At 39.5% G+C, this 25,275-nt stretch overlaps 1 protein-coding gene across 4 annotated transcripts in view; it reads left to right on the forward strand.

Moving 5' to 3' along the window:
- Positions 1-706: 706 nt before the first annotated feature.
- Positions 707-25,275, forward strand: part of KLHL2 (kelch like family member 2) — a 114,923-nt gene continuing 90,354 nt past the window's right edge. Inside the window, exons 1-3 of one of the 4 annotated variants that reach the window (XM_002815268.4) lie at positions 707-1,045; positions 13,081-13,206; positions 21,987-22,093. In XM_002815268.4, the coding sequence (XP_002815314.3) occupies positions 1,023-1,045; positions 13,081-13,206; positions 21,987-22,093 (256 nt within the window). In that variant the 5' untranslated portion in view covers positions 707-1,022. Of the gene's footprint in view, positions 1,046-13,080; positions 13,207-21,986; positions 22,094-25,275 lie in introns of those variants that run through there. The other 3 variants (XR_008524855.2, XM_054554673.1, XM_024246038.2) reach the window with 3 other exon arrangements.

The raw sequence follows: 25,275 nt of genomic DNA on the forward strand, positions 1-25,275 counted from the left end.
TGCCTTTTGAGAGGCCTTCTCTGACCACTCTTTCTAAAATCTCTTTCCCTCTCCTCATCCTCATTTATGTTTCTTCATGGTAAGCATCACTTACTGTTTCCGTCACCCCGTCTAGATGGACAGCTCCACAAGCAGAGAGACTTGGTTTTGCTGTCACATCCCCAGCACTAAAACCTTGCCTAGCAGGTGTTCACTTCACTTGTCCAAGGAATGGATAGCATACTGAGGAGGGAGAGCCAGCTTCTTGCTTGGGACACTGGACAGGCAAATCATTTCTTCTTGCCTCAGTTCCACCATTTGTAAGGATACTGGTTGGTTATGCCTACTCTTCCCATCTTCCTGGGTACAGGCACAAATGAAAAGAATAACGTGCACACGCCCGCGAAGCAGAGCAGCAAGTGGATACCGAGCATTATTACGCCGTGCGTTCGGCCGCCCTTTTCCTGCACGGAGAACCCCCTCCGCTCCCATTTTCCAGCGCCCCCATCCCGGCGATCCACAGACCCGCTGTGGGCGGTCGCCGCCCGCGTCCCGGCCTGCGGGCCAGCGTCTGGGCACGCCCGCCCCGCTCCCGGCTGGCGCCTGCCCGCCTCCAGAAGCAGAAGCAGCAGCAGCAGCAGCGGCAGCGACAGCGGCAGCGGCAGCAGCAGGAGGAAGGGGAGGCGCCGAGGGAGGGGTCCTCGGCCGCAGCGGGAGGCCGCATCGCAGTCCCGTCACAGCGTCGACGCCGGCCGGGGCCGAACCCGGAAGTGGCCGAGCCCGCGCGCGCGCCGGTCCCGTCGCCGCCGCCCCGCACTCGGGCGAGCGCGGGAGCCGCGCAATAGACGGAGCGCGCCCGGCCAAGCGGGCCATGGCCGCGGGGGCCGCCGCCGCAGGTGGTGGCGCGCGGTGAGGCGAGCGCGGCGCCCCCTCCGGGGCGGATGGAACGCGGCTCGGCGGGCGGGCAGTGCCGGCGTCCGCGGCTGGAATGGTGCTGGCGGTGTTGGTCGGTGCCTGCGTTCTGAAGCCCGAGAGGAGCCACAATGGAGACGCCGCCGCCTCCCGCGTGAGTGAGCGGGCGGGCGGGCTGCGCCGCTGCGGATAAGCGCGCCGCTGCGGCGCGTGTCGCCGGCCGCGGGCGCAGCTCTGGGGACAGCCGCCGGGGCCGGCGGGAGGTGGGAGATGCGGGGCGTGACGAGGCGCGGTGCCCGCAGTCCTGAGCGGACGCGGACGGAAACTCAGCCTGGCCAGGCGGTGACTTAAAACGCTGCCCAGGATTCTGGGGAAGGGTCTTCCCCATCTCAGGCGGATAGAAGATTCGGGGTGGGGCTGTGTATGGGTGACCCTGCAGGTCCTGTGTGTACCTTCCTGAAATGCATAGGCACCTGGTGCCCAGTTTGCCTACCCCTTTATAAGAGATCAGGCTAGGATGCACTGAGTCCGTTGAAAAAAGGAAACTGGAAAGTACCAGTCACCCGCTGTCTAAATGAATTGATCTTAGGTTGCTTGATTCCCCGAATTTCTAACAAAATTAATATCTGAGGAGCTTTTGCATCACTCTAAATGAGCGGCGGCCGTTCAGGGCATGTGACCTCTTTTACCTGGCACTGCAGAACGTTTTATCCAGAAATCAGAGTATCTTCTGTTTCCTTCGTACCTCGGGCAAATTAGTAGCGTATCGACCTGCCAGGCACAGGTGTCTTTTTTCTTTGGTACCCAAGTACATTCAAGATCACTGGCAACAGAATTACTTTCTAGAAATAATAGCTGAAACATTATGTAGAAAACATTATTGCATTATTCAGAACAAGGGTTTTTTTTTTTTAATTTTAGTTTCTAGTTTTAAAAACATCTTGGTAAAAGTGAACTGTGAATACCTAGGAGTTTCGAAAATTTCAATTTTGGTTCCCTCTTCTCTTAGGAAGGAACAAGGGTCCTTTGAATCTGACTTTTCAAATCGCAGACAAACCTCATCTTGAAGAATGGTTTACCTTTTCGTGAGAGCTTATTCATGGAGGCTTGTCGTTCTCCGGTCAGATTTGGCAAGCTTCACTTCATGCCGATTGTACCGCACCAGTCTCTTGTGGTTATTTGGCAGAATTCCAGCCAAAATAAGGATACTTGGCTTGGGTTGAATAATTTTTTTGATGTTCAGCCCTTTTAGGAGAGCTAATGGGATTCTGGAACGACAGTTTCTAAAAGTGCGTTTCAGAATTTTTAGCTTGAGTGGAACAGGTCGTGGAAATCTAGGGGGTAGATGATAAGACTCTTGAATTGGCCTTCCTGGGCTGACAGAAGCAGGGGCTTAGTCACTTCTCGATAGCTGGTTTTGAGGGCTCTGAGATTTGGTGATGTTCTTCAGCAGGCTGGAGGAAGGCACCTGAACCCCTAGGAAATATGATGGTGGATGGTTCACATCAGCAGCATGAGCACACGGGGGTCTGCCCAGGCTCAGAAGCACTTAAGGCAGGATATGCTAGCTGTATTTAGACAACATATGGTATGTAATATGTAACATGTAGGTATGTTATCTGTAGTAAACCTGCCTTCTGTGTAAGTTCCTGCAGTTCCTTTTTACTTTTGGAACAGAGGGAACTAAAGGAAAGAACAAGGGAATACTTAGAATGCAGGTGAAAAGAAGGGTGTGGGAAAGCAGGCTCTGGAGGGAGGGAATAGAGACACAGATGATTTAAATTGAAATAATGAAAAATGAAATTGATGTATGCATTCAGACATTGATAAACTGACTTTAGGGTAGATCAGCTAATCATAATTTTGATGACCACCATTTTTTGGCATTGAGATTCCATCAATAGTGCTGGAACAATGAGAGGCTGAGATATAATGGAAAACCTGGAATGCCAGCATGGATGAAAGATTTGTTAAAACTCCTTTCAATCATGGGTGGCTAAAGTTGGTGAGACTTTTTCATTGTTTCTGTCTATTTAATTATAAATACAAATAGGTTTTTATTTTCATTTGGTTCTATCCAGGATTAAACCTAATTCAAGAACTCGTTATGGTGTTATTTGCCATTCTGTGAATCAGAAATAGTTTTTTTCCTTGCCACCCCTTGGCCTGTTTGCCTCCACTCCCATTAACATCCCTCCACCATGGATCCCGTGTGCCGGATTTGAGACGTGCAGGCAGTGTCTTTAGGAAGGAACTTTACCGGGCCTCACTGCCAGAGCTGGGCTAGAACAGAGGCCAGTGGAAACTATTAGGAAGACTCAGCTTTTCATAAAGTTAGATTTTTAGCCTGAGCTTTAAGGCAAAGAAAGATGACCTGGACTTAAAGTGCCTTAGATGGTGTGGTTGGAAGCACGGCCCCAGGTTCTCTTTGTGTTAAGTGTCTGTTTATTAATTCATTCAATGTGCAAATATTTGAATGCCTGTCTCTGCCTGGCACTGTGCGTGGTGCTTTTGCTTGTGTTTCTCTTTTAACATCCAGATTTACATTGTTCTCAGATCCCACCTTGTTCTCCATTGGCCTGTTGGCACATTGTCTTGGAGGGATGTCAGGCATCTGTACCCACCATTCCTGTTTCCTTCAGGATGGACTCCTTGAAATTAGCTTTTGATCTCTTGTGCTTTTTCTATTCCTTGCCTCCAACTTTCATCCTTTTTAATTCTCATATAATTAAAAATTGTCGTTGAACTGTATATTTGTGCTTATTGTTTTTTGCATACTTGAGTATATGTGGCATTTAGATTCTGTTGCATTCTGGGGTCTGGGTGATATTGAGACTGTGTTACATTTGCTTCTGATCAAACTTGAAAGATGTGTAACTAAAAAATTAGATGTAGATTAGTAAAGGAATTTCAGGTAGTAAATTGAGAGATGCAGTTTAGATGTAGATTAGTAAAGGAATTTCAGATGGTAAACTGAGATATGCAAAAGGAAATGTAAATTGACCAGCCCTGACCTCAGGAATGTATTTTACAGTCTGGCTTTTATAGTTATTTGTATAAAGGATTTTCATAATAAGTTGAAGGAAGACTGTGAGGTATAGGCCTGAGTGCATCCATCTGATCTTCTCTTACTGATCAGTTTTCTTGGCACTTGTTTTTTTACTGGCTCCATTTTCACAAGTCGGCTTACTCTCTATGAGCCTTGATTTTTTTTGCTTTTCCTTCACAAAACTAAGCAAACATCCCTAAGATAGAACCATATCTTTTTTCAGTTGATGGTTCCACATTACTAGAGACTTGTCATCAGAGGTGTTCATGCATAGGCAGAAAAACAACTTGTTGACCGTGTTCTAAGGCATTTAGGCAGCAGAAGATTGGTTGGATTAGAGCAGAGGTTCTCACATTTTTGAATTTAACTGACCTGTAAAATTAAAAAAAGAAAAAAACAATTGAAGTCTAACAATTGCTAAGTTTTTTGTTTTGCTAAGTAAAAGAATTATTTATGAAACAACAGTGATCAACTATCACCATCTTTTTATGAAAGAAAAAAACATTTTAATATCCTTTCTCAAATATAAGGAAGAATATAATCTGACTAAAGGATTGTCTTTAAATTTAAAAAATTTAGCCTTATGAAAACTTATTACATTGTCCTCATTTTGACATAGATCAGTAAAAAGTTCATTGAAGCCTGACATTTGCAGTCCACTGGACCAGATGACCTGTAATGTTGTTTCTAAGATTGAATTGCTATGAATTTGGAAACTTGCTACAGGATACCCAGTATTCATTTGTTCGTCTGTTATAGTGCATTGGAGTGTATTCTTATTTTTGTTTAATTAAATGTACAGTGGGCATCTCTCATATCACAGGTGAATCTCTCCACTGATAGACAAAGACATTTAAAATATTTAGGAGTAATAATGGCCCACAAACAAGGTAATGGTGAAAGAAGACATGTGGATCAATGTGTGTTGAAGGAAGTGTTACATATAGGGACAACTTTGAGGTGCATTTGGGAACTTGAGAAGTGAATTCTGGAAATAGGTAGCATTTATGTAGTAGTTTAAAAAATTTCTGATGCTGGGAAATCACTCCACCTACTCCCCACAAAATGCCCCAAACCTTTTGTTTCTGATGTACATGGTAGGCATTCAGTAAATATTAGTAAATGTGCTTTTCTAAAGGTGACCGTAAGTTTACTCATCTATGGCTGTTACGGATTTACACTAGTAGTGCTTATGAAGACCATTGAACTTCTTTCTTAAGATCAGGCAGAAGGTTTTTTTTAAGGTGATCCAGAGAAGGAAATTCACATTAAGTTGCATTTCTGTAGTGTTCTACCAAATCCAAATGCATTTACTCTTTATGATGAGGTAGTTTGAGTTTTTAATTTATATTTATTGAGTGCCTACTATGGCCAGATTTTGGGGATATCTCAGAAAACAAAGTTCCTTTTCCTATGATTGAAACTAATAGCAAACAAATATGTAATATTGTTAGTAGTATTACAGTAAACAAAAATGAAGCAGGATAAAAGGGTAGAGAATAATAAGAATAATAGTTCAGATAGGGTCAGGGTGTCTTTGACGAGGTGATATTTTAGCACAATCCAGAGGGGGAATAGCATTCCAGGTAGAGAGAATAGCAAGCGCAAAGGCATTCTTGAATTCTTCCCCTGATGAGATAATTGCTGCAGTGAGTGGGTCAGTAACTTTTTGTGTGTTATACACTGTACTTTCTTACATTTCGGACTATTGGCATTTGCTAAAATATTCCTTTGACCAGTTCCATTCTCTGATTTTACCTTGAAAAACAAGCCCCTGCTTTTTATGATAGCTCTTTTTCTTGTTTTCCTTCTCTGGTTTTTAGGTTGCTAAATGTGATTTGCATACTTTATCACTTAATCTCACTTAATCTTGTCAACAACCTTATAGTGGTAGGTGTCTTATTTATCAGCTGAAGAAGTAGAGTTTAAGTTACTTTCTCAAGCTTATCAAGTATTAGAAAAACTGGGATTCTAATCTCTCTGTTGTATCACTTTTTTCTGTCTTGCATGACTTCTCTTCTATCACTGTTTGTGGGCAGTATTTCCTCACGGAAGTAGGCCTTGGCCAGTTCTTTTCAATCAACTGTTAATCTCTGAGTTCTAGCTCCATCTATATCTTAAGTCTGGGCTCTAGGTCTGTGCTTTGGTGTGGAATTTTGAACTTCTCACATCTCTACTCTTAGCTCATGCCTCTAAACCCAATATATTCAAAACTGATGTTTGTTCACAAACAGACTTCATTTTATAACATTTCCACTTATTCAATGGGATAACCATTCTTTTGGTCCCTGACAACCAATACATTGGAATAGTCTTTGATTTCTCTCTCTTTCTTCATCCTCCACATCTTATCAGTCCCCAGGAACTGTGGTCTTGGTTTCAAGTGTCCATTCTGGTTGCTACTATTCTGATGAATGGATTTCATCACTTGATACCTGAACTTTTTCACTGGTCTTCTATTGAGCTCTATGTATTCTGTCCTCATCCTTCAGTCCCCACGGTTTTAACCGTCCAACATCTTAGAGTCATGTGAAGTGACTTATCAAAACCAGAGACTCAGGCAGTCACAGCCCTTCGTCATTTTATCTTATCCTATATATCCAAGATCATCATGTGCTTTTAAAACTCTCCCTTGTCCACAAGCCAGGATTCTCCAGCCTTTTCCTATGCTTCTCTTCTTCTCTCCCCTTTTATAACAACTCGAAGTTCCTCCAAGGCCCCATTGGAGCCCCATCTCCTTCACCAAGTCTTTCCTCTTTACTCCAGCTCATTCCAGCTCATCGTTGCTTTCCTATAGTGTTTGTCACTGCACCTATGTACTGACTTGTGCCATTCCTTAGTGGTTTCCCATGTACTTCCTGTTTAGATAGTAAATGGAGGAAGATCTCAGTTCAGCCTTCCTAATGTTTCTTACCCTTCTTAGTACATGGCATGCAGTAGGCATCTAGGCAGCACTTAAATACTTAATTTATTGGCTTTGGTCATTTTGAATATTGCTATTAACTTTGAATTGAATGTTGCAATTAAAAATGAAGGCCAATAAGATCCATAAAAATATATCTGCATATTCAGTTTAGATCCTGAACTCAACACTTCTTCTAAACTTTGTTTACATTCATATAGTGCCTAGTGCCTATACAGCTCCCTGAGATAAGTAGGTGAGGTATTACTATCTTTGACTTTCATATTACATTTCACATCAGACATATTTGTGAAGTAAATTTTATAAGTAGTCTGAAGCCCAGAGAGGCTAAGTGACTAATCCAGGCTCTCTTGGTTAGTATTTGGCATAGACAGAACTACAATTTTGGGCTTCTTTCTGATTCTGGTCCTCATCTAGTACCTTTTCATTTGAGTGCTGGAAAATGTATCCCAGTCAACTGAATTGCGGAGTCATATTGCCGCCCCCTTACCAACCAAGTGATGGCAATACTAGGAAGAGGGGCAAAAGAAAAGTCAGAAATATAAGTGATAAAATAAATGGAAATGTTTGAAATGGATCATCGACCTCCTTTTCCATATTTTAGCACCTCAAAAATATCCCACTCTGACAATGCTTTGTTAGTTATTTATAAAATATTCCTTAGGAGATTGATCTTGCATAAGACATGCTTTTACCGTGGTCCTTTTCCTGGTAATAGTCACTGTCAGGGACAAAAAGTGCCTGATTTGTGTTCTGTTTGTCATGTAGGTGGGAGGGAAAGAGGGAGAGAAAGCTGAGTTGAACTGAAGCAGAGCTTTTTACAGCTCTATTGTTCTACTATCAGAGAGCAATTATACTCCAACTTCCATCCACCTCAGACATCCCAACCTCCTCCTCCTGCCAGTGCTTCCCCACACACTTAACATACAGCCGCACAACCGAATTCTCCAGGGAGAATAGGGTGCTCTTTAATACCTCCCTCTGCCCTTTAGTGAGTTCAGGGCTCTGCTTTTTAACTGCTAATATATTTTAGTAAAGTTTGGCAATTCAAGCTTTTCTAGATGTTTCCTTTTCAGCTCTGGAAAATTGGAAAAATAATTTTTAACTATATATATTTAAAATATTCAGTGGCATTATGATATTGTCTGAAAGGCATTCTGTGTCTTGATGCAAGATCAGAAGTTTTTTTTTTCCCTTGGAGAAGTAAGTAATAAAAAGAAAAAAGAGATCAAAGTTTTTATCTCACAAGATACCTCATATTCAGTTCTACATACTGAAGACCTAATCCAAGTTCTTACATGTCTATAGGGCAAATGTTAACATTTTTAAAAAGCTATATTTATTTGGTAATATGAACATACGTTTGTAGATTAGTTAGTCTGCTGTTTCCGTACCTAATAAAAGTTTAAATTCCAGACATGTGAAGAAAATTTGCAGTGTGTCTCTTTGCCTTAGCTAACTGCAAAAATTGAAATCACAACCCTACCATAGACCCAAACGTGTTTCCAATTGAGAAAGTCTTCTACCTTCACAGCCTCTAAGTAATATAGTGGTTATTTATTTGAAGGATGTGAGAGTATTTTGTTGAGAAACTGTAGAATGATATAACAAATTTTAGTTAAAATGTTAGTTATGGTTGACTCTGTACTTCTGATATCCTGGATTTGTGTATGAGAGCAATGCTAGTAAGATGCCTGCTTCTGAATGCAAGTTTAGCTGGGAAGATAGCAGAGAAATAGAATAAATATTATAAAGTAATGGAGAAACCTCAAAACAGTACAGCATGGATGTTGACTTTGAAAACAACAGCTGCTGATGTGAACTGGGGATAAATTTGTGAGTAATGGTGGTTGACTCATTGCAAGCAGGGGAGTCTTGCAGCTTTTGAGGTGAACAGGCAAAGGGGAGAACAGTGATGGTGACCACCCAAGGGCCAAGTATTTATGTCCTAAATGTCAAAATGTCTTTGATCTCCTGTTAAACTTTGCAGCTGTATCATTCACATGAATAGTTGCATTTTTTTTTTTTCTAAAAATGCAACATATTTTCTAAAGCATTTGTTTTTAATCTGGGATGATTCTGAGGTGGGAGGTAAGTTGGTGGCAGGACATATTACATGACTTTTGTTATTATTACTATTTTTAAAAATCACGCATTGCTGGCTTTACCCTATACTGGAGATGCCATCATGTATGTATAGCTAATTCTAAAAAGGGCTTGTGTGACTCTTCATGTGAGAAGGGGTGGTTATTTGTGGCTTGAAAAAATTGCTTGGGTAATTCTGATCTTTCTCTCACTCTGCTGAAAACCATTGTTTCAAAGCCAATAATAAATATCTAAAGAAGTTTTACTTCATTTCTGTGGTGTTCTTAGAATTGTTACAGTAGATTTAAACCTTTGCCTGGTTTGGAAATCTTGACTATTTGAGGGAGACAGCCCTGTTAGAGTCTTTATTTTCTTCCTGTCTGAGAATTCAGTTATCATCAATAGTGTATCTTAGGCAGAGTCAGAAAGTCACCTCATCTGAGAAGCCACCTGTGTCCACAGCTGGGAATTTGCAGAAGTCAGTCACTGAAGGAAGGCTTTAGGATATCTATGATAAAACATAGCAGTACACTGGGATCCAAACCCTGGGAAACTTCAACTATTTTAGAGTATGTGTTGATAACAATAGGCTATTGGATAATTGCCAGACTACTTGAGGAGTCTAAGAGTTGGATAAAGACTTAAAGGTGAAAGGAACTTGGAAAAATATCTTCTTCAGGTATTTTAAGGAAGACAGTTCTTAGAATGAGAAGCTTTTCTGGAAAAGGCTAGCACTTTGCTTCAGAAGAGAAGCAGGGCAAAGGTGTAATTCTTCATTTAATGTGGTACAACCTAAAGGGTAAACCTTTACCTCTCACTTAACTAGTTATTCCTAGTATATATATATATGTCACATCTATAGTTTTAGACATTATGCATCATTTTCCGTTCTGCTTCTGAATGAGAAGCCATCTAACACAAAGCCACACAGGGAATGGAAATTTGTGGAAAGGGCATTCGTTTTGAAAATGGACGTTTGCAGAAGGGGTGATGTATTTGTAAGTGACTCTCAGTACAGAGAACACTTAACAAAATTCAGTGTTTTTTCTTACTTATTCCTTTAAGCCTTTGAATAAAGTCTTCTTTGCAGAGTTTCTGTAGTACATCAGAAAAAGGAGGAGCTGAAAATAGGTTTAAGAGAGCACCAATATGGGCATTGATTGTTGTATGGCAGCTGTCTAAAAGTGAATTCTCCAATGCAGGGAATTTTAATTCCTAAGTTCTTAAGCAAATATAAACACTCCTGACTCTTAAATCATGACATTCTTTCTGGGGCAGAGTTGCTTTTGCTTCCACTTTCAAGCATTGAAAATTCTTTTATGATAGTTTTGCTAATCCTCAATATAACATTCTTCCTTTGTTGCATCTTCTAAATTATTAAACTAGAAGCAAATATAGAATAAGTATTACCTTGCTATCGTATATGGACATGCAGTGTTACATGGTTAGAAAGTTTGCATGGGTTGCATATATCTACGCAGTTTCCCTTTTCCCTGGTTTCTTACTGTTTCCTTTACAGGTAGAATGAGAACATCTGTCTTATACTATAAAGTGTTTTTCCAGTTCTCTCCCTCCAGACGTGAATGTTCTGCCATCTTTTTGGCTTCTAGACTTATCAGTGCTTTTCCTTTCTTAGACTGGGTGTAACTAATTCCCTACACACACACCTTCAAGAGGGCATAGGGAGTAGAGTGGCATCTCCTTATTCTCCCACTCCAGCTGTGGGCTTTCCTTGTGGAGGTAAAGCCTTGCGTTAATTCATTTGTTAGGCCCCTTAAAAACTCTCAAGCGGTGAGGAAGTAGAACTGATGTGCACTTGTAGTAGGCAAGCCCTCAGAGAGTCAGGTGCTTCAACTAGTGCTGATTCTGGGGTTTGGGGTTTGCTTAATTTTAGAGGTTATATTCATGTTGAGTACCTGTTTCATGGCTTCATGTACCAACCATGTAACCAGTGATTCCCACATTTCTGCCTCCAGCTAAACTTTTCTCTCCAACTCTAGACTCCAATATTTATCTGGTGATTTGATGCCTTCACTTGGATGTCTGATGTTTTAAAACCAATATGTATAAAAACAGCTCTTGATCTCTGCCTATCTCAAACAGTTTCTACCTACAGCCTTCTTTATCTCAATGAACAGAAACTCAGTCCTTTCTCTTGTTCAGGCCAAAAGACTTGGAGTCATTCTGACTTTCTTTGACATGTCATATGGTTGTTTCAACAGATCTTGTTGGCTGTATCTTCAAAATGTCCAGAACCCAGACAGTTTTCATCACCTCCACTGCGACTATCCTCCCTAAGCCACTCTCATCTCTTAGTGAATTATTGTAATATCCTGCTAAATAGATGCCCTCTTTTCATCTTTCACCCATGTAGACTGTTCTCAACCAGCAGCCAAAGTGATCTTTGGAAAATGTAAGTCGGATTATGTCACTCTTTTGCAGTGTCTCCTCATTTCACTCAAAGTGAAAGGCCTTAGGATATCCTAAAAGGCCCTTGTGATCTGCATTCCCCTCTCCTGCTCAGCCCCAGCCTTTTGCCAAAGCTGCATGGGTCACAGTTCCTGGAACATACTAGGTACATATTGGCCTTTGCTGTAGTTACTGCTTCCATCCGGACGTTCCCACACCCCCTAGTCTTTTGTTCAAATCTCAGTTCTCAACTAGGCCTTCCCTGAGCACCCTATTTACTGCAGATTACACCCCTCCACCATCCCCACATTTCTCACTCTCTTCACCCTGCCCTGCTTTTTCTATTTCCATAACACCATTTCCTAACATGCCAGTTGCTTCCCTGACTTGTGTTGTCTTCCCCTTTCCCCCCACCAGACTCCAAGCTCTATGAGGCTAGGGATCTTTGTTTTATTCACTGATATATTCCAAGTGTCTTAAGAGTAGTGATTGGTACATGGTTGGTACTAAAAAAAAAATTGCTGAATGAATTAATGAACGATAATGTTTAAAAATGAATCGTCTTTTTAGAAATGGGTCAGGAAAGGAAGAGAAGTGCAGCAATTAATAACGATGTTTGCTTGTTCTTTGATGTATATACAAGTATGATATTTTTAGACTTCATTTTTTAAGCCTGGTTAAAAATTGGTGCCCTGATTTTTTATGTAATAGCTTTATTGAGGTATAATTTACATACCATAAATCCACCCATTATAATTGTGCAATCTAATGATTTTTATTAAATTTATAAAGTTTTATAACCATTGCTTCAAAAAGTTGTCTTGTGTTCGTTAATTTGCAGTTAATTCTTGCCCCCCTCCTCATGGGACCCTGATTTTTTTGGTTAATTTTATGGTCCTAAGTCTTGAAAGAATAATTCATGTAGCAATGCTTGTATAGCCTTGTGTGCTTAAAAAATGTAAATTTAAATATTCACTGTTCAGTGTAGGAAATGGTATTGAAATATTAGTGAAAAGAACAAGATGGAGAATCAGACTGGCCATACTCTTACCCAGCCCTACCATTCACCACGTTACTCAAGCTATTCTCCTCATCTGTTAAATGGGGATAATAATAGTAATTTGCTCAGAGAGTTGTTGTGAGGATTAACCAAATAATGAAAGTAAACTACTCAGCACAGGGCTGCCATATGGTAAATACTCAATAACTATTAACTAACATGGTTAATCTCGATTAATCTTTTGTTAGTATAGGTCAAAATATATGGGGTTAATATATCCTGGCACGTAGAGAGCAAAATTTAAATCAGATTCTATGTTTCTGAAGTTTGTGTAAAATATGATCCTGCTCTGTCTTGGTTTGTTAATAACGTATGACTATAGAAGTTTGTAAAAGCAAGTTAATTTCCAATGGAGAAGATCATTTCTCAACAGTTTTATTTGGAGATATCTGCTAAGCCACTTCTACTGAATATTCTGTGTTGATCTTTGACGGAACTTTGACACCAGGGAGGTAATTACTCACTTTTTAATTGAAACTATAGTGTCCATCAGAAACTGTTCTCAATCGTCTTAACCTTATATTGGGATATTCTGTCCATGAGACTTCCTCTAAATAAGTAGGGGAAGGAGACATTCATTGTCTCTCTTGTAGCTTGATAAGCTGAACTAAATGATCTTTAATAAGATCTTTTTCTGTTTTTGTTCTTTTCTTTTATGTACAGATGCACAAAACAGGGTCATCAGAAGCCTCTCGATTCAAAAGATGATAATACCGAAAAACACTGCCCAGTGACAGTGAATCCTTGGCATATGAAGAAAGCTTTCAAAGTCATGAACGAATTAAGAAGGTATCATTATACTAATGTACATGCAACCATTGGTTTCGTCCCTTTATTTTTCAGTTGTTTGTAGTGAATATATAATCAACCTTCCGTTGTTGCTTTGTCTGGTACACAGAACATTAAAAGCTTTTTCTGCAAGTTTTTTAAAGGAAGAGAGCAAGTAATTTATCAGAAGTGTGGATGGTGTGGGGCTCCTCTATTAGTGTGGTAGCCACTTAGCCACATACAGCTAGTCTGATGAGATAGTTTGGAGGTGAAAAATACACAGGGGATTTCTAAATGCAAAAAAAAAGAAATGTAAATATTTTATTAATACTTTTAAATGTATTGATTCCATGTAGAAATGATAATATACTAGATATTTTGAGTTAAAAAGAATATAGTAGGCCAGGTGCGGTGACTTATGCCTATAATCCCAGCACTTTGAGAGGCCAGGGCAGGAGGATCACTTGAAGCCAGGAGTTTGAGACCAGCCTGGTCAACACAGTGAGCCTCTGTCCCTATTTTCTTTCTGTTAAAATAAAAAATAGGAGAATATATTATTGAAATTAATTTCTCTTGTTTCATTTTACCTTTTTAATGTGATTACTATAAAATTGTGACTTGCATTATGTTTATATTGGACAGTGCTGGTCTAGGGCTTCTAACTTACTGTGGCAAAGAATATGGAAGGAAACTTTTAGAGACAAATGTAACCATTTTTTTGTGGGAGTGGTGGTAGTTTTGGGGGGCAGTGACCTACCTGTTGCTGAGGTAATTCTCAAGTGTACTAAGGATCACTGCAACTTTTTAGTAGTATTAAAAGTTGATTGAAAAATGAGTAGCTTTTTTTTTAATTAAAAGGGTAATGTATGTATTAAGAGTCTTGGTTTTATTTTCTTAGCACTTTATGAAAGATCTGCTTTTTCCCACCATTCCCTTTGTGAAAGTACTCTACGTATATCTATCTGAAATGCTGAAAGCCTAGCTAAAAAGGGATTAAACCTTCCCTTAATCTTTCTGTGCTTCCTAAAAGCTCTCCCTTTTAGGCCCATCATTTGTTTGTTTCTTCTTTAATTAAAGTAGGGATTCAATAAATATTTATCTGCTAGGTACTGTAGGTACAGTGGTGAGCAAGAACAAATATGGTTGCCACCCTTGTGGGCCCATAGCTGACTGCAGGAAGCAGGCATTCATCAAAGAATCACAAAAATAATTTACTGTAATGACAGTAAGTGCTGCAAAGGAGGGCTGCTGGTGCTAGAAAGGTGGATAACAGTGGTCAGGAAAGGCTTTCTTGAGAAGACAGGAATAATTATGCTGATATCTAGAAGGAAAAGAAGATAAGGGGATAAAGTCAGGATGGGAGTGAGGAGAGAGAGAACAGTGTTCCAGGCGTGGGGAATGCTGTACCACATCTTAGGGTGGGAAGGAGCTGGCCTCATCGGAGGAACTGACAGTGTTGCTGCAGTGCACATGGCGGTGGAATCACACAGGAGAGGCAGCTGAGTAGGTGGGAGGGGCCATTGGACTGAGGTCCTGAAATTTTGGTCTTAATCAAGAGTTGCCTTGAGAGGAAGCCAGTGGAGAGTGTTAAGCAGGAATGTGACCTGATCAGATTTATATTTTGAACACACTGGCTGCTGGGTGGAGAACGGATTGGAGAGAGATAAGAGAAAGTTAAACTGAATATTGGATCATTTGATTTGCTTTCTAGTACCGCTTTGACAACATTTTCAAAATGTGGATTTTCACTTATTCTTTGGGAGAATATATAGCTGGGATAATCCAGCAAGTCTGAGGGTGCTGTTTCAGGTTTTTAATCCTGTTTTGACAGTAGTTATTAGAATGTAAAATGCATTGGTTACCAAGTGGAACTGCAAGAAAAGTAAGAAAAATAGTCTGGTTGTTTTAAGACTGGGATCTTTAATGGCTCTTTTTTCTCTTTGAGAAGTCTAAAAAGACTGACTTTTAATAGGACTATTCAAATGTTCTTTTTCCCCACTCCTATGGGTGGGGCACGGGTAGCCTTGGCTTTCTGCTGGTGTTAATGTGAGTGGGTCTCTGTTGACCTGGGCATGACTCACCAAACTGCAGGGAAGGTAACACCAAGTGCTCCTTCCCTTGGGGTGAACGACCTGAGTTTTGGGACAGACTCTGGCCTCGAGCCATTTGTTTTACTTGTTTCAGCCTGAGTATAAAATGAGAGGAATGGGCAGGGTGGTGTCTAAGGTTCAGTACTGCTCTGACCTTCTCAGCCTAGAGATGTTTTTCCTGCTTACCTGCAAGCCCTGTGGTGTCCTTGTCTGGCCCTAGGATTATTTATAAGCTCCAGTCTTTATTCATCTGTTTGCCCCTTTTTGGATGTGAACTCTGCGACTGTGAGATAGTACCTTCTTGTTCTTTGTGTGGCACCCTTTCAGCAGCTAGTATGTCACTGGGCTGGTAGTTGATGCTGATTTTCAGAACAAAGAATGACCTTTGAATAGCCAGAGTGTTGGCTGCCAGGTCTATAACCTGAGTTGTTTTAATGAAAGCGCCAACCAACAGTATTTTTAAAAATGGACTGTCATTGGGGTTCATCAGACCTTTTTAAAAATGTCATTCCCTTCCACTCTTAAATCTTATAGCCATTTTGAGTAATTCTTTAAAAAAAAAATCTCTGAAGAGGCCTATTCCTTGTACAGCTGAAAAATCATTAATTATTTCCTGTCCTTGCGTCAACTTCCTCTTGCCCAGAAAGGGTAGCTGAGAGTGGTTTCCTGACTTCTGGGAAGGGAGAACTTCCTTGTTCTCACCACTCTGCCCTTGGGCTCTAACCTCAAAGTGGTAGAGCAACAGCTGTACTCCGAACAATGTTAATGTGAACCTTTGGCTGATGGAAGCAAAATTTTAGGAGTAAAAGTCACTTTCAATTATGGCTGATGTAAGGTGTGGTTGTGGGAATGGTGGTAGGAAGACAGGAGTTCTGTAAGGTTTAAGTTACAGAATTAAAATTGTTTGATAGAAAAAGTACATGACATTTTATTGTTTTCTTAAACTAATTGTTTTTAGACAGGAGGCCCAGAGACCTAGCTTTATATCCCAGCCTGGTAAGAGCTCGAATATCTTGAAATTATTTGGTTTAAAAACCCTGCAGTCATATGTAAACAATGTATTCAACAAGTGTTGGTGAGCACCTAATCAGCTAATACGACTGAAAGGCTGTGTGGGATCCAAAAACAGTATCAGACTTAGCCCACGCCCTTTGAGTGTCTAGAGAGCTGCTGGACACATAGAGAGAGGAGCATGAGGCAGTGAAAAAGTGTGCAAATCATGGGTGCCCAAAAGGATTCTCATGGGAGAAATTCACACAGCCCACAGAGGTGGGCTTCAGCTGGGCCTTGATGGGAGTACAGCAGGATTCACCTAGGGGATGGAGTGGGAAGGTCTTTGCTGGTATGATTAATTGCACAAGCCAGGGAGGGAATAAACATCATCTGTTGGATAAAGTGAATCAAGGGTTCATCCTGGGGAGTCTGTGAAGAAAGGGTTAGGAAGCAAGAGAAGGGCAGAATTGTGGCAGGCTTAAATAGTATGATGAATTCGGGCTTAATCCTCTGGGCAGTGGGATTCAGTGAAGGCTTTTGAGAAACGGAGCATCATGCTAAGATTAATGATGTTGGAGTTGTGAAAGGATGGCTTTTAGGTCAGCAGTGCATCTCTGGTGGGAAATTCAGATCTTAACTCTAAATTTCCCAAGTGTGGATGGGGGAAAATTTTTCAAAACATCAACATTTTCAAAATCAACCCAATAGATCTTCACAGAATGCTTATAATGTGCAACACACTGTATTAGGTCTAAGAGGGGTCAGAGAAGCAGACTGTATCCCAGGTAAGTTTTTTCTTTTTCTTTTTTTTGAGACAATCTCACTCTGCCACCCGGGCTGGAATGCAGTGGCGTGATCTCAGCTCACTGCAACCTCCGACTGCTGGGTTCAAGCGATTGTCCCACCTCAGCCTCCTGAGTAGCTGGGATTACAGGTGCGTGCCATCACACCCAGCTAATTTTTTATATTTTTAGTAGAGACAGGATTTTGCCATGTTGGCCAGGCTGGCCCAGATAAGTTTTATTGACAAAATTAGATTGCTAGCTTTTGGAGAAGACCAAAGAGCAACTGTTGAAAGGTGGCATTTTGTCTTTAAAATAAATTTAAAAAAAAATCCTACTGTTTTTTAGGCCGTAGGATAAGACTGTACTTGAGCTTTAACAATTTCAATGAGTATTAGTGGTGGGGGCACAACCTATTAGCTTTATTTACAAGGAATATAAGTTTGATCCTTAATATTTAGGAGTTGAAAGTGTTCAGTAAGGATGAATCATATGAAGCAATTCAAATGTTCACCTTTATATCCTGTACAACCCATAAATATCGAGTTGTTCATTCATAACAGCAGTTCTTAACATTCCAGAAGATATTTATGCAAAATAGCCCGACGTGCCCTCTTAAAGGAATGGTTATTGTGTTTTTCCTCCAGGATTTTAGGCATCATGGGACCTATATCACTACTAGGATTAGATTATCTGTTGTGCATCCATAAAAACATTTGATTTGTGGCTGTTGAATTTTGGGTAAATTGTTATTGTGGTTATTGTATGAATTCATACTTCATTACTTAGATGGCAAGTGAATTAAACAGTGAACTTAAGTGAGTCTCCCTTTTTCTTCATGTATACCTAAGATATTTTGATACAGGTATATAATGTATAATAATCACAGTAGAGTAAATGGGATATCCATGACCTCAAGCATTTATCCTTGGTGTTATAAACAATCCAGTTATACCCTTTTAGTTATTTTTAAATGTATCATTAAATTATTATTGACTACAGTCACCCTATTGTGAGACATATTTTACTTTTAGGAAGATAGACACCGTGCATTTTAAAAGCAGTGACAGGTTTTTCTCAGTCTTAGGAATTCATTCATTTTATATCAGAAGACCCAAGGACCCAAGGATGCCTTAGTATGTTCAGGCATGTTTCATACCTTTTCAAAGCAGTTTCTTTTTTTCCTGAGAAGGACCAATTTTCATGATATAATTTTATTTAGGAGATGGAGTGCCTTTCTTTATTCTGTGCTGTTTGAGTTTTACATTAAGCCTATCTAACTCCTGTTCTTTTCCCTTTAGATTTGTGCTTAGAAGGCACTTCATTCTGAAGCTTTTCCATAAGGTTGGGCCTAGCTTCTCCTGTGTGTTTCCAAATATCTCACACTTGCCCCATCTTAAAGTCATGGGTTCATTTTATAATCACTTATTTCCTTGTCTGTCTCCCTCACATGACTAAACTTCATACTGTCATGGCTGTTAATCTTGTTTATTTTGGTAAGCTCACACAGTCCTTGATGAATGAATGAATAAATGCAAATTTTGCTAAATAACAACTTATTTATACCATTATTTTGGAGGCCTTCTTTTCCTACAGTTTATTCCCTCATTGTATTTCAAGTAATAGGAACATAAACTTAGAAATTCACCGTGGAAGACTTTGCATATGGGCTGCTAAAAGAAGTTTTTATTATTTTTAGTGCCAGACTTTTCATTCGTAGCTCTCTCACTCAAAAGTCATTCAGCTTCTTGTAAGCATGCAAATTTGGAAAGAGGTAAGGGCCAGACTCAATGTACACACACTGATGTACACTCATTGTATACTCAGTGACACAAACTAGTAAGAGTTTGTTAGCTCTCTCATCTCTGAATACTGTTTTAAAATATGTTATTACTGAAGACAGATAAAAAATTGAATACTAAAACTAAACATGTCCTTAATTTGTAAAGTGGCTCTGAGACCTAACCCAGGATGTGGCTGCATAATATTTTAGCAGTGTTTTAACCTTATTAGTTAACTAACATCAACTAATAAGTCAGTAAGGCCAAGTTAATTATGTAAGTGACAGCCAGCAGGTATTATGTTTGAAGGTTTGGATCAATGAATAATTGTAATTGAAGCCAAATGTCATTAGTTACGTGGTTTTTGAGGTGTTCAAGTGTAATTCCACTTGTGTTCCATCTTGAAACTAAAGCACTAGGAGGGATTACTGACAAAAGGAAAGTAGGCGTAAAGATGCACTTGACTCATGTTTGAGTTGTGTTCAAATCCCCAGGTCACAAAAGAGAAACCTGGGTTGCTTTGTTCTAGAGAGACCATGCATGCTCTGCTGACCCTGCTTACCTCCCTCCAGAGTTTCTTCACTCCCACCCTTCTTTCTCACCACTCTTCTCGGCCCACAGTTCCACATTCTGCTTTGCTGCTTCAGGTCTCCATGCGATAGTACATCATGTTCTCTTTGGGATTCTTTTGCTCCTTCTCGATCCAGCTAACTCTCACTTGTTTTTAGAACTCAGCTTAAGGCCAATAGCTGCAGGAAGCCCTTTCTGATCCCCAGTCTGATTTAAATGCAGCACCACCCCCCTCCACAACCTTTCCATAACATCTTTATTACGGTGCTTTCCACTTTATCCAATAATTTTTGCATTGCCAGTTTTTTCTGCTGGTCTTCTTAAGGGCAGAGATGGTCTTGCAGTACTTTGTTGATGGTCTTGCAGTACTTTGTTGAATGAATGAACAAACTTTGATTTTTAAAAATATTCTGTAGAGGTAGTGCTTAAAACCCACTAAATTTGGAGCTTTTATTAGCTATGTATAGAACTTAAAAATACTTTCTACTATATAGTATGTCAAAAAATAAATTGTTGTTATTTATAATTTATTTATTATTTCCCTTTCTTGTTTTATTCAAACTTTAACAGATCTTAAAACCATATAGCTTTAGGTTTTGTGTAGTGGTCAAGAGGCTCTGGAGTCAGCCTGTGGATTTGAATCCTGGCACTGCCTCTAGTTGGAGGACTTTAACCTTGGTTTCCCCAGCTATAAATTTGGGGATAAAAATAATACCTTATAACATTGTGGTGGGCACTAAATGAAATAATACATGCAGGTAGAACTCTTGCATAGTACCTTCCTGAAAACACCGCTGACACCACTGACTTTTCCACCCTAGTTATATGTGAACCCATAGAATTTTCATAGAATTGCAGAATGGTTTTATATTCTCAGAGCAGGTGGTAAACTTTGTCAGTTCTGTAAAATGATCTGGAGGAATTATAAATTAGTGATACTGTGCCACCTTTTGTGACTCCAATATGGGACCTGCTTTATGTCTCATACAGCATCGTGAGCCATTAAACTGGTAACACATGAGCCATGCTGTATAATCTAAGTGGCATAGCAGTCTCATCAGCAATGAGGCCCTGGGATGCAGCCATCACTGATGCTGGGGTACTCTTTTTTTCTTCCATTTCTCCTAAACTGGAAGGAGAATAGTTACCAGTAGGCTCTCCAAAAAGTTTTGGCATGAACTTTATGGGAACAAGTTTGCAAGCAGTATGGACAGGTGGAAAACTTCAAGGACTTGGTCAAGCTTATGGAAAATGTTGCTTGTAAGCTACTAGAAAATTACAGAAGTAGGCAGGCCACCTTTTTAGGAAATAGAACAGTAGAGGAAGGTGCCAAGTGTGACCTGCATGTACTATGCACATAGACATAAATTCAGTGCTTGGGTATGTGAGGTGTGGAAGGGACATTTGCTTTCACCACATCTGTTTCAGTCATTCATGGTATGACTACTAGCAAGGCAGGTTTTAGGCTTTGGAGCCTTCTTGCTAGTTCTAGAATAAGCATCAGCAACGTTTTCTGTTAAAAATATTCTGTGACATTATTAATTACCTGGAGAGTATGATCTGGCACCACGTATTGCATGTCAAAAATGCTCACCACATGTTTTTGAGTGAATTACAATGGATGTTTTAAAATTACAGATATAATAATTATGGTTGCTGAATAATGGTTTTGAGGTAACAAAACGCTTTTTTTTTTGAAACAGAGTCTCACTCTGTCACCCAGGCTGGAATGCAGTGGTGCGATCTTGGCTGAATGCAACCTCTGCCTCCCAGGTTGAAGTGATTCTTGTGTCTCAGCCTCCTCAGTAGCTGGGATCAGAGGTGTGGTCTACCATGCCTGGCTAATAGTTGTATTTTTAATAGAGTCTGGGTTTCGCCATGTTGGCCAGGCTGGTCTCAAACTTCTGGCTTCAAGTGATCCATCCACCTACCTTGGCCTCCCAAAGTGTTGGGATTATAGACATGAGCCACTGCACCTGGCCAAAGTGTTTTTTAACTTTAGATGTAATATTTTCTGGCCTTGAAGGATGAGATATTTTGCATTGGTAAAATGTTGTGATTAGGTTAAGCTTCAAATGCGCAAAGCCTTTTAAGCAGCAAGTGTAATGAATATAATTTTACCATTGCTTGATGAACTAGGGTCTTTTAAGATTTTTTTTTTTTGGGAGGGGGTGGGTATTTTACCCAATTTAGTTTTCGGCATGTGTTTTTTCTTCATCTTCATGTCAGACTACACCTGCCACTTCTGCCGCTACTTCTTATTCAGACAGCCTCTTCTTTTGCAGTCCATTGATGGTTTGCTGCCAGTAATTGCCTTTAGGTTGAGAAATCGATAATCAAGTTTGGGAAGATTTCTGTGTTTTTCAAAGGCAGGATTCTTAGTAAGGGTCCAAGGCATGTTGGGCCTTTATCCCAGCTGTTTTCTATTTACTTCATGTTTAGGGATCATGTCCCAAAGGATGGCTGTCTTTTACGTTAGTCTCCACTTGATGAAAGTGGGCTTTACTGTAATATTTTTGCATAGGATGTTCAATACATTCATTGTTGATATCATTTAAATTTTTTCTCTCTGCTTTTTTACACAGTCAAAATTTGCTGTGCGATGTCACAATTGTGGCAGAAGACATGGAAATTTCTGCTCATAGAGTGGTGCTGGCCGCCTGTAGTCCTTATTTTCATGCCATGTTTACAGGTATGAAATATTTTAGTTATGGGCATTTTAAAAAATGTATTCAGATCTGTGCTTTTCTTACCACATTTTCTTTTGTTATTACCATTTTACTTTTATGAAATGAAGAATTATAATGGAAGAAAATGTTCTTGCTTTGTTCCAAATTCCTCCTCATCTTTGTTTTTCATTGTTGGGGGTCAGTAAGCCTATACATAGGTACACTCACAATTTTATGCTCAACTTTCTCCCTTTAAGTTATACTTATGTATATTAGTTCCTGCCATTTATAATAGCTTTTTGTCACTTTATTATTTTGACAAAAGGAAACCACTTTACATTTTTTAAAATGATTTTTACATTTGTTTCATCTAGTGTTACATTGAACAAAAAGATGTTTATTTAATATCCTTCATTTGGAAATATAAGAAAATAAAGCGATTTATCTATAAGCTTATGTTTTACTTTGGCAACTGTGAAAATATATAGAATGATTTTAGTGCTTCTGGAAAAGAAGTAATTTATGTCTGTCACACTTGAATCCCTTACTCTCATTCTTTTTTAAAATATACTGTACAAAGAAATGAAGTTTTTATCTGTTACATCAATGAGTTTATAATCTTAGGGTATTGGTATGTCAAATAGAAAATACAAATAGAAATGTAGTTATACCAAAAAGCAAAAATACAAAGCTCTTCTTACTTTAGAAACTATTAAGTATTTCTGGTGCTTCTGTTTTACTAGATACTTCAAGGCATACAAAAACAATGTGAACATGCTTCCTGCCCCAAAAGCTTCCTGTGTAGCTAGGCAGATGGATGTGCACCCTTTAATAGGTAAAAGTGTATGGAAGATCTGAGCGCTCACAGCAGTGGTCAGACGTTGAGGGCTGTGATGGGCAGCACTGAGAGAAGGATTTCCCCAGACCTGGTGGATTGAGGGGTTTACACAGATGAAGATGAGTGTAGAAGGTCAGATGGAGAAGACGGACTGAGTGAGAACTTTTCTGGGTGTCTTGGGAGTAGTGAGGAGACCAGAGCCCCGCTCAGTTTTCAGCCTTTTATGATCTTGCTGTTCCAGAACAGAGTTAAATAATCAGAAATGAAGAAAGATAGCAGGTGGGCTCTGAGCCAAGTTTGGGAGGGTTGCCTTTCAGCTGAGAGCTGAGGTTGATCTGAAAAGTCAATACCCGTGAAGTGAGACTAGTCAGATTTTTATGTCTTGGGGTTCACTCTAGTCTCTTGATTTACATCTTATTTATTGCTGCTGGACACTTTTCTAGAGAGAGAGAGTCTCTCAGGCTTGTAAGAGAAGGATTCGATCTGGAATGTGTTGGGCTACTTTACGAATTCCCTTGTAAAGTGCTGTCCCCTTAGTGGCCTTCCTTCAGATGACACTGCTGTTGCCACTTACTTGTTGGAACTACTAGGTCTTTGGAAAACTTAATCTGTGCTTCAGTTTTTTCCCCATCTGGAAAATGGGAATAATAATATTACCCACATCCTAGAGTTTTTGTAAAGATTAAATGAGATCATGTGTGTGAATTTCTTAGCACTTGACACATAGAAAATGATCAATTAATTTTGACAGTAATTATTACGGTCATCATCACCATTCTTTTTTACTCTAACTTCCTAAATTTCTTTATATTCTGTACAAGATTGGAAAGCTTTAAGCTAGGCTCTTTTTTTTTTTGATAAATGTTTTATTGTCTACAGAGTGACAAAAATAGAGTGATTAACTTATACCTGTAAGATCAAGGTTAGTTTCCTTTCCCCTCAAAAGGCTTTGGAGACTTAGTGTCTCCAAACTCCCTGAGCCTTAGACATCCAGTGAAATGGATGCTAGGTAGAGATAGGAGAGCTTATTATGTCTTTAGCTGTCTTTTCTGTTTGCTTTATAATCTAAACTGCATTTTGGTTTCCCTCTTCTGTTTTTGTCTAATGGTTCTCTGTGCTTCGTGATTTAGCTGACGTGGTTTATGAATATGTGAGCTTTGCCTAATGAAGGGAATGAGGCATTGAAGACATTCTGATTTTCTAAGTATTTATAGTGTATTACAACTAACTAGTAGGTAGGTGCTTTTGCAGTTCAACTGGTTTCTGTCTGAGAATATACCTTTTATGCTTAGTCAAATTTTAGATTGCTATACACTAAAGTACTTGAAAATAGGAATACTGTGTTAATTTCTGGCACATATACAAAATGTGAATTGAGTACCTAACGTTTTTTTTTTACTAGTTTATTGAGGCATATTTTATATATCATAAAATTTACCCATTTCAGGGCTGGATGCAATGGCTCACACCTGTAATCCCAGCACTTTAGGAGGCTGAGGCAGGTGGATTGCTTGAGGAGTTCAAGACCAGCCTGGGCAACATGGTGAAAACCCATCTCTATCAAAATATAAAAAATTAGCTTAGTGCGGTGGCACTAGCCTATATAGTCCCAGCTACTCAGGAGGCTGAGGTGGAAGGATCACTTGAGCCTGAGAGGCAGAGGTTGCAGCGAACCAAGATGGTGCCATTGCATGCTAGCCTGGGTGACAGAGTGAGGAAAAAATAAAATTACCTATATTAAGTGCACAACTCACTGATTTTTAGCAATTTTACTGAGTTGTACTGCCATCACCATAAATCAATTTTAGAACATTTTTGTTCTCACATAATGTTTTTGAGGTTCATCCGTGTTGTAAATGTTTCAAAGGAAGGTTTGCTGTTCTTATTGCTAAATAGCATTCTGTGTGGATAGACCGCTTTTGACTTTCCATTTACCAGTTGATGGATGTTTTTGTGTTGTTTCAATTTTTGGCTGTTATGAATAATACTGCTATGAACATTCATGCGCAGTTCGTTTTGTGGACATATATTTTTATTTCTCTTGGGAGTAGATATCTAGGAGTGTAATTGCCGGGTCACATGGTAAATTTATACTTAAAAAATTCTGCTAAGCTGTTTTTCCAAAGTTACTGTACCATTTTACATTCCTACTAGCAATGTTTGAAACTTCCTGTTTCTCCACATCCTTGCCAACACTTGCTACCGCTTTTTAAAAAATTATGGCCCTTCTAGTGGGTGTTGAAGTAGCATAGTATTGTAGTTTTAATTTGCATTTTTCTAATGACCAATGATGTCAAGCATCTTTCTATGTGCTTATTATTTAGGCTAAACTTTTATGGTTTTTCAGCAGTAGATGTTATTTGACTT

Source organism: Pongo abelii, chromosome 3 (assembly GCF_028885655.2).
Source record: "Pongo abelii isolate AG06213 chromosome 3, NHGRI_mPonAbe1-v2.0_pri, whole genome shotgun sequence".
Taxonomy (NCBI): domain Eukaryota; kingdom Metazoa; phylum Chordata; class Mammalia; order Primates; family Hominidae; genus Pongo; species Pongo abelii.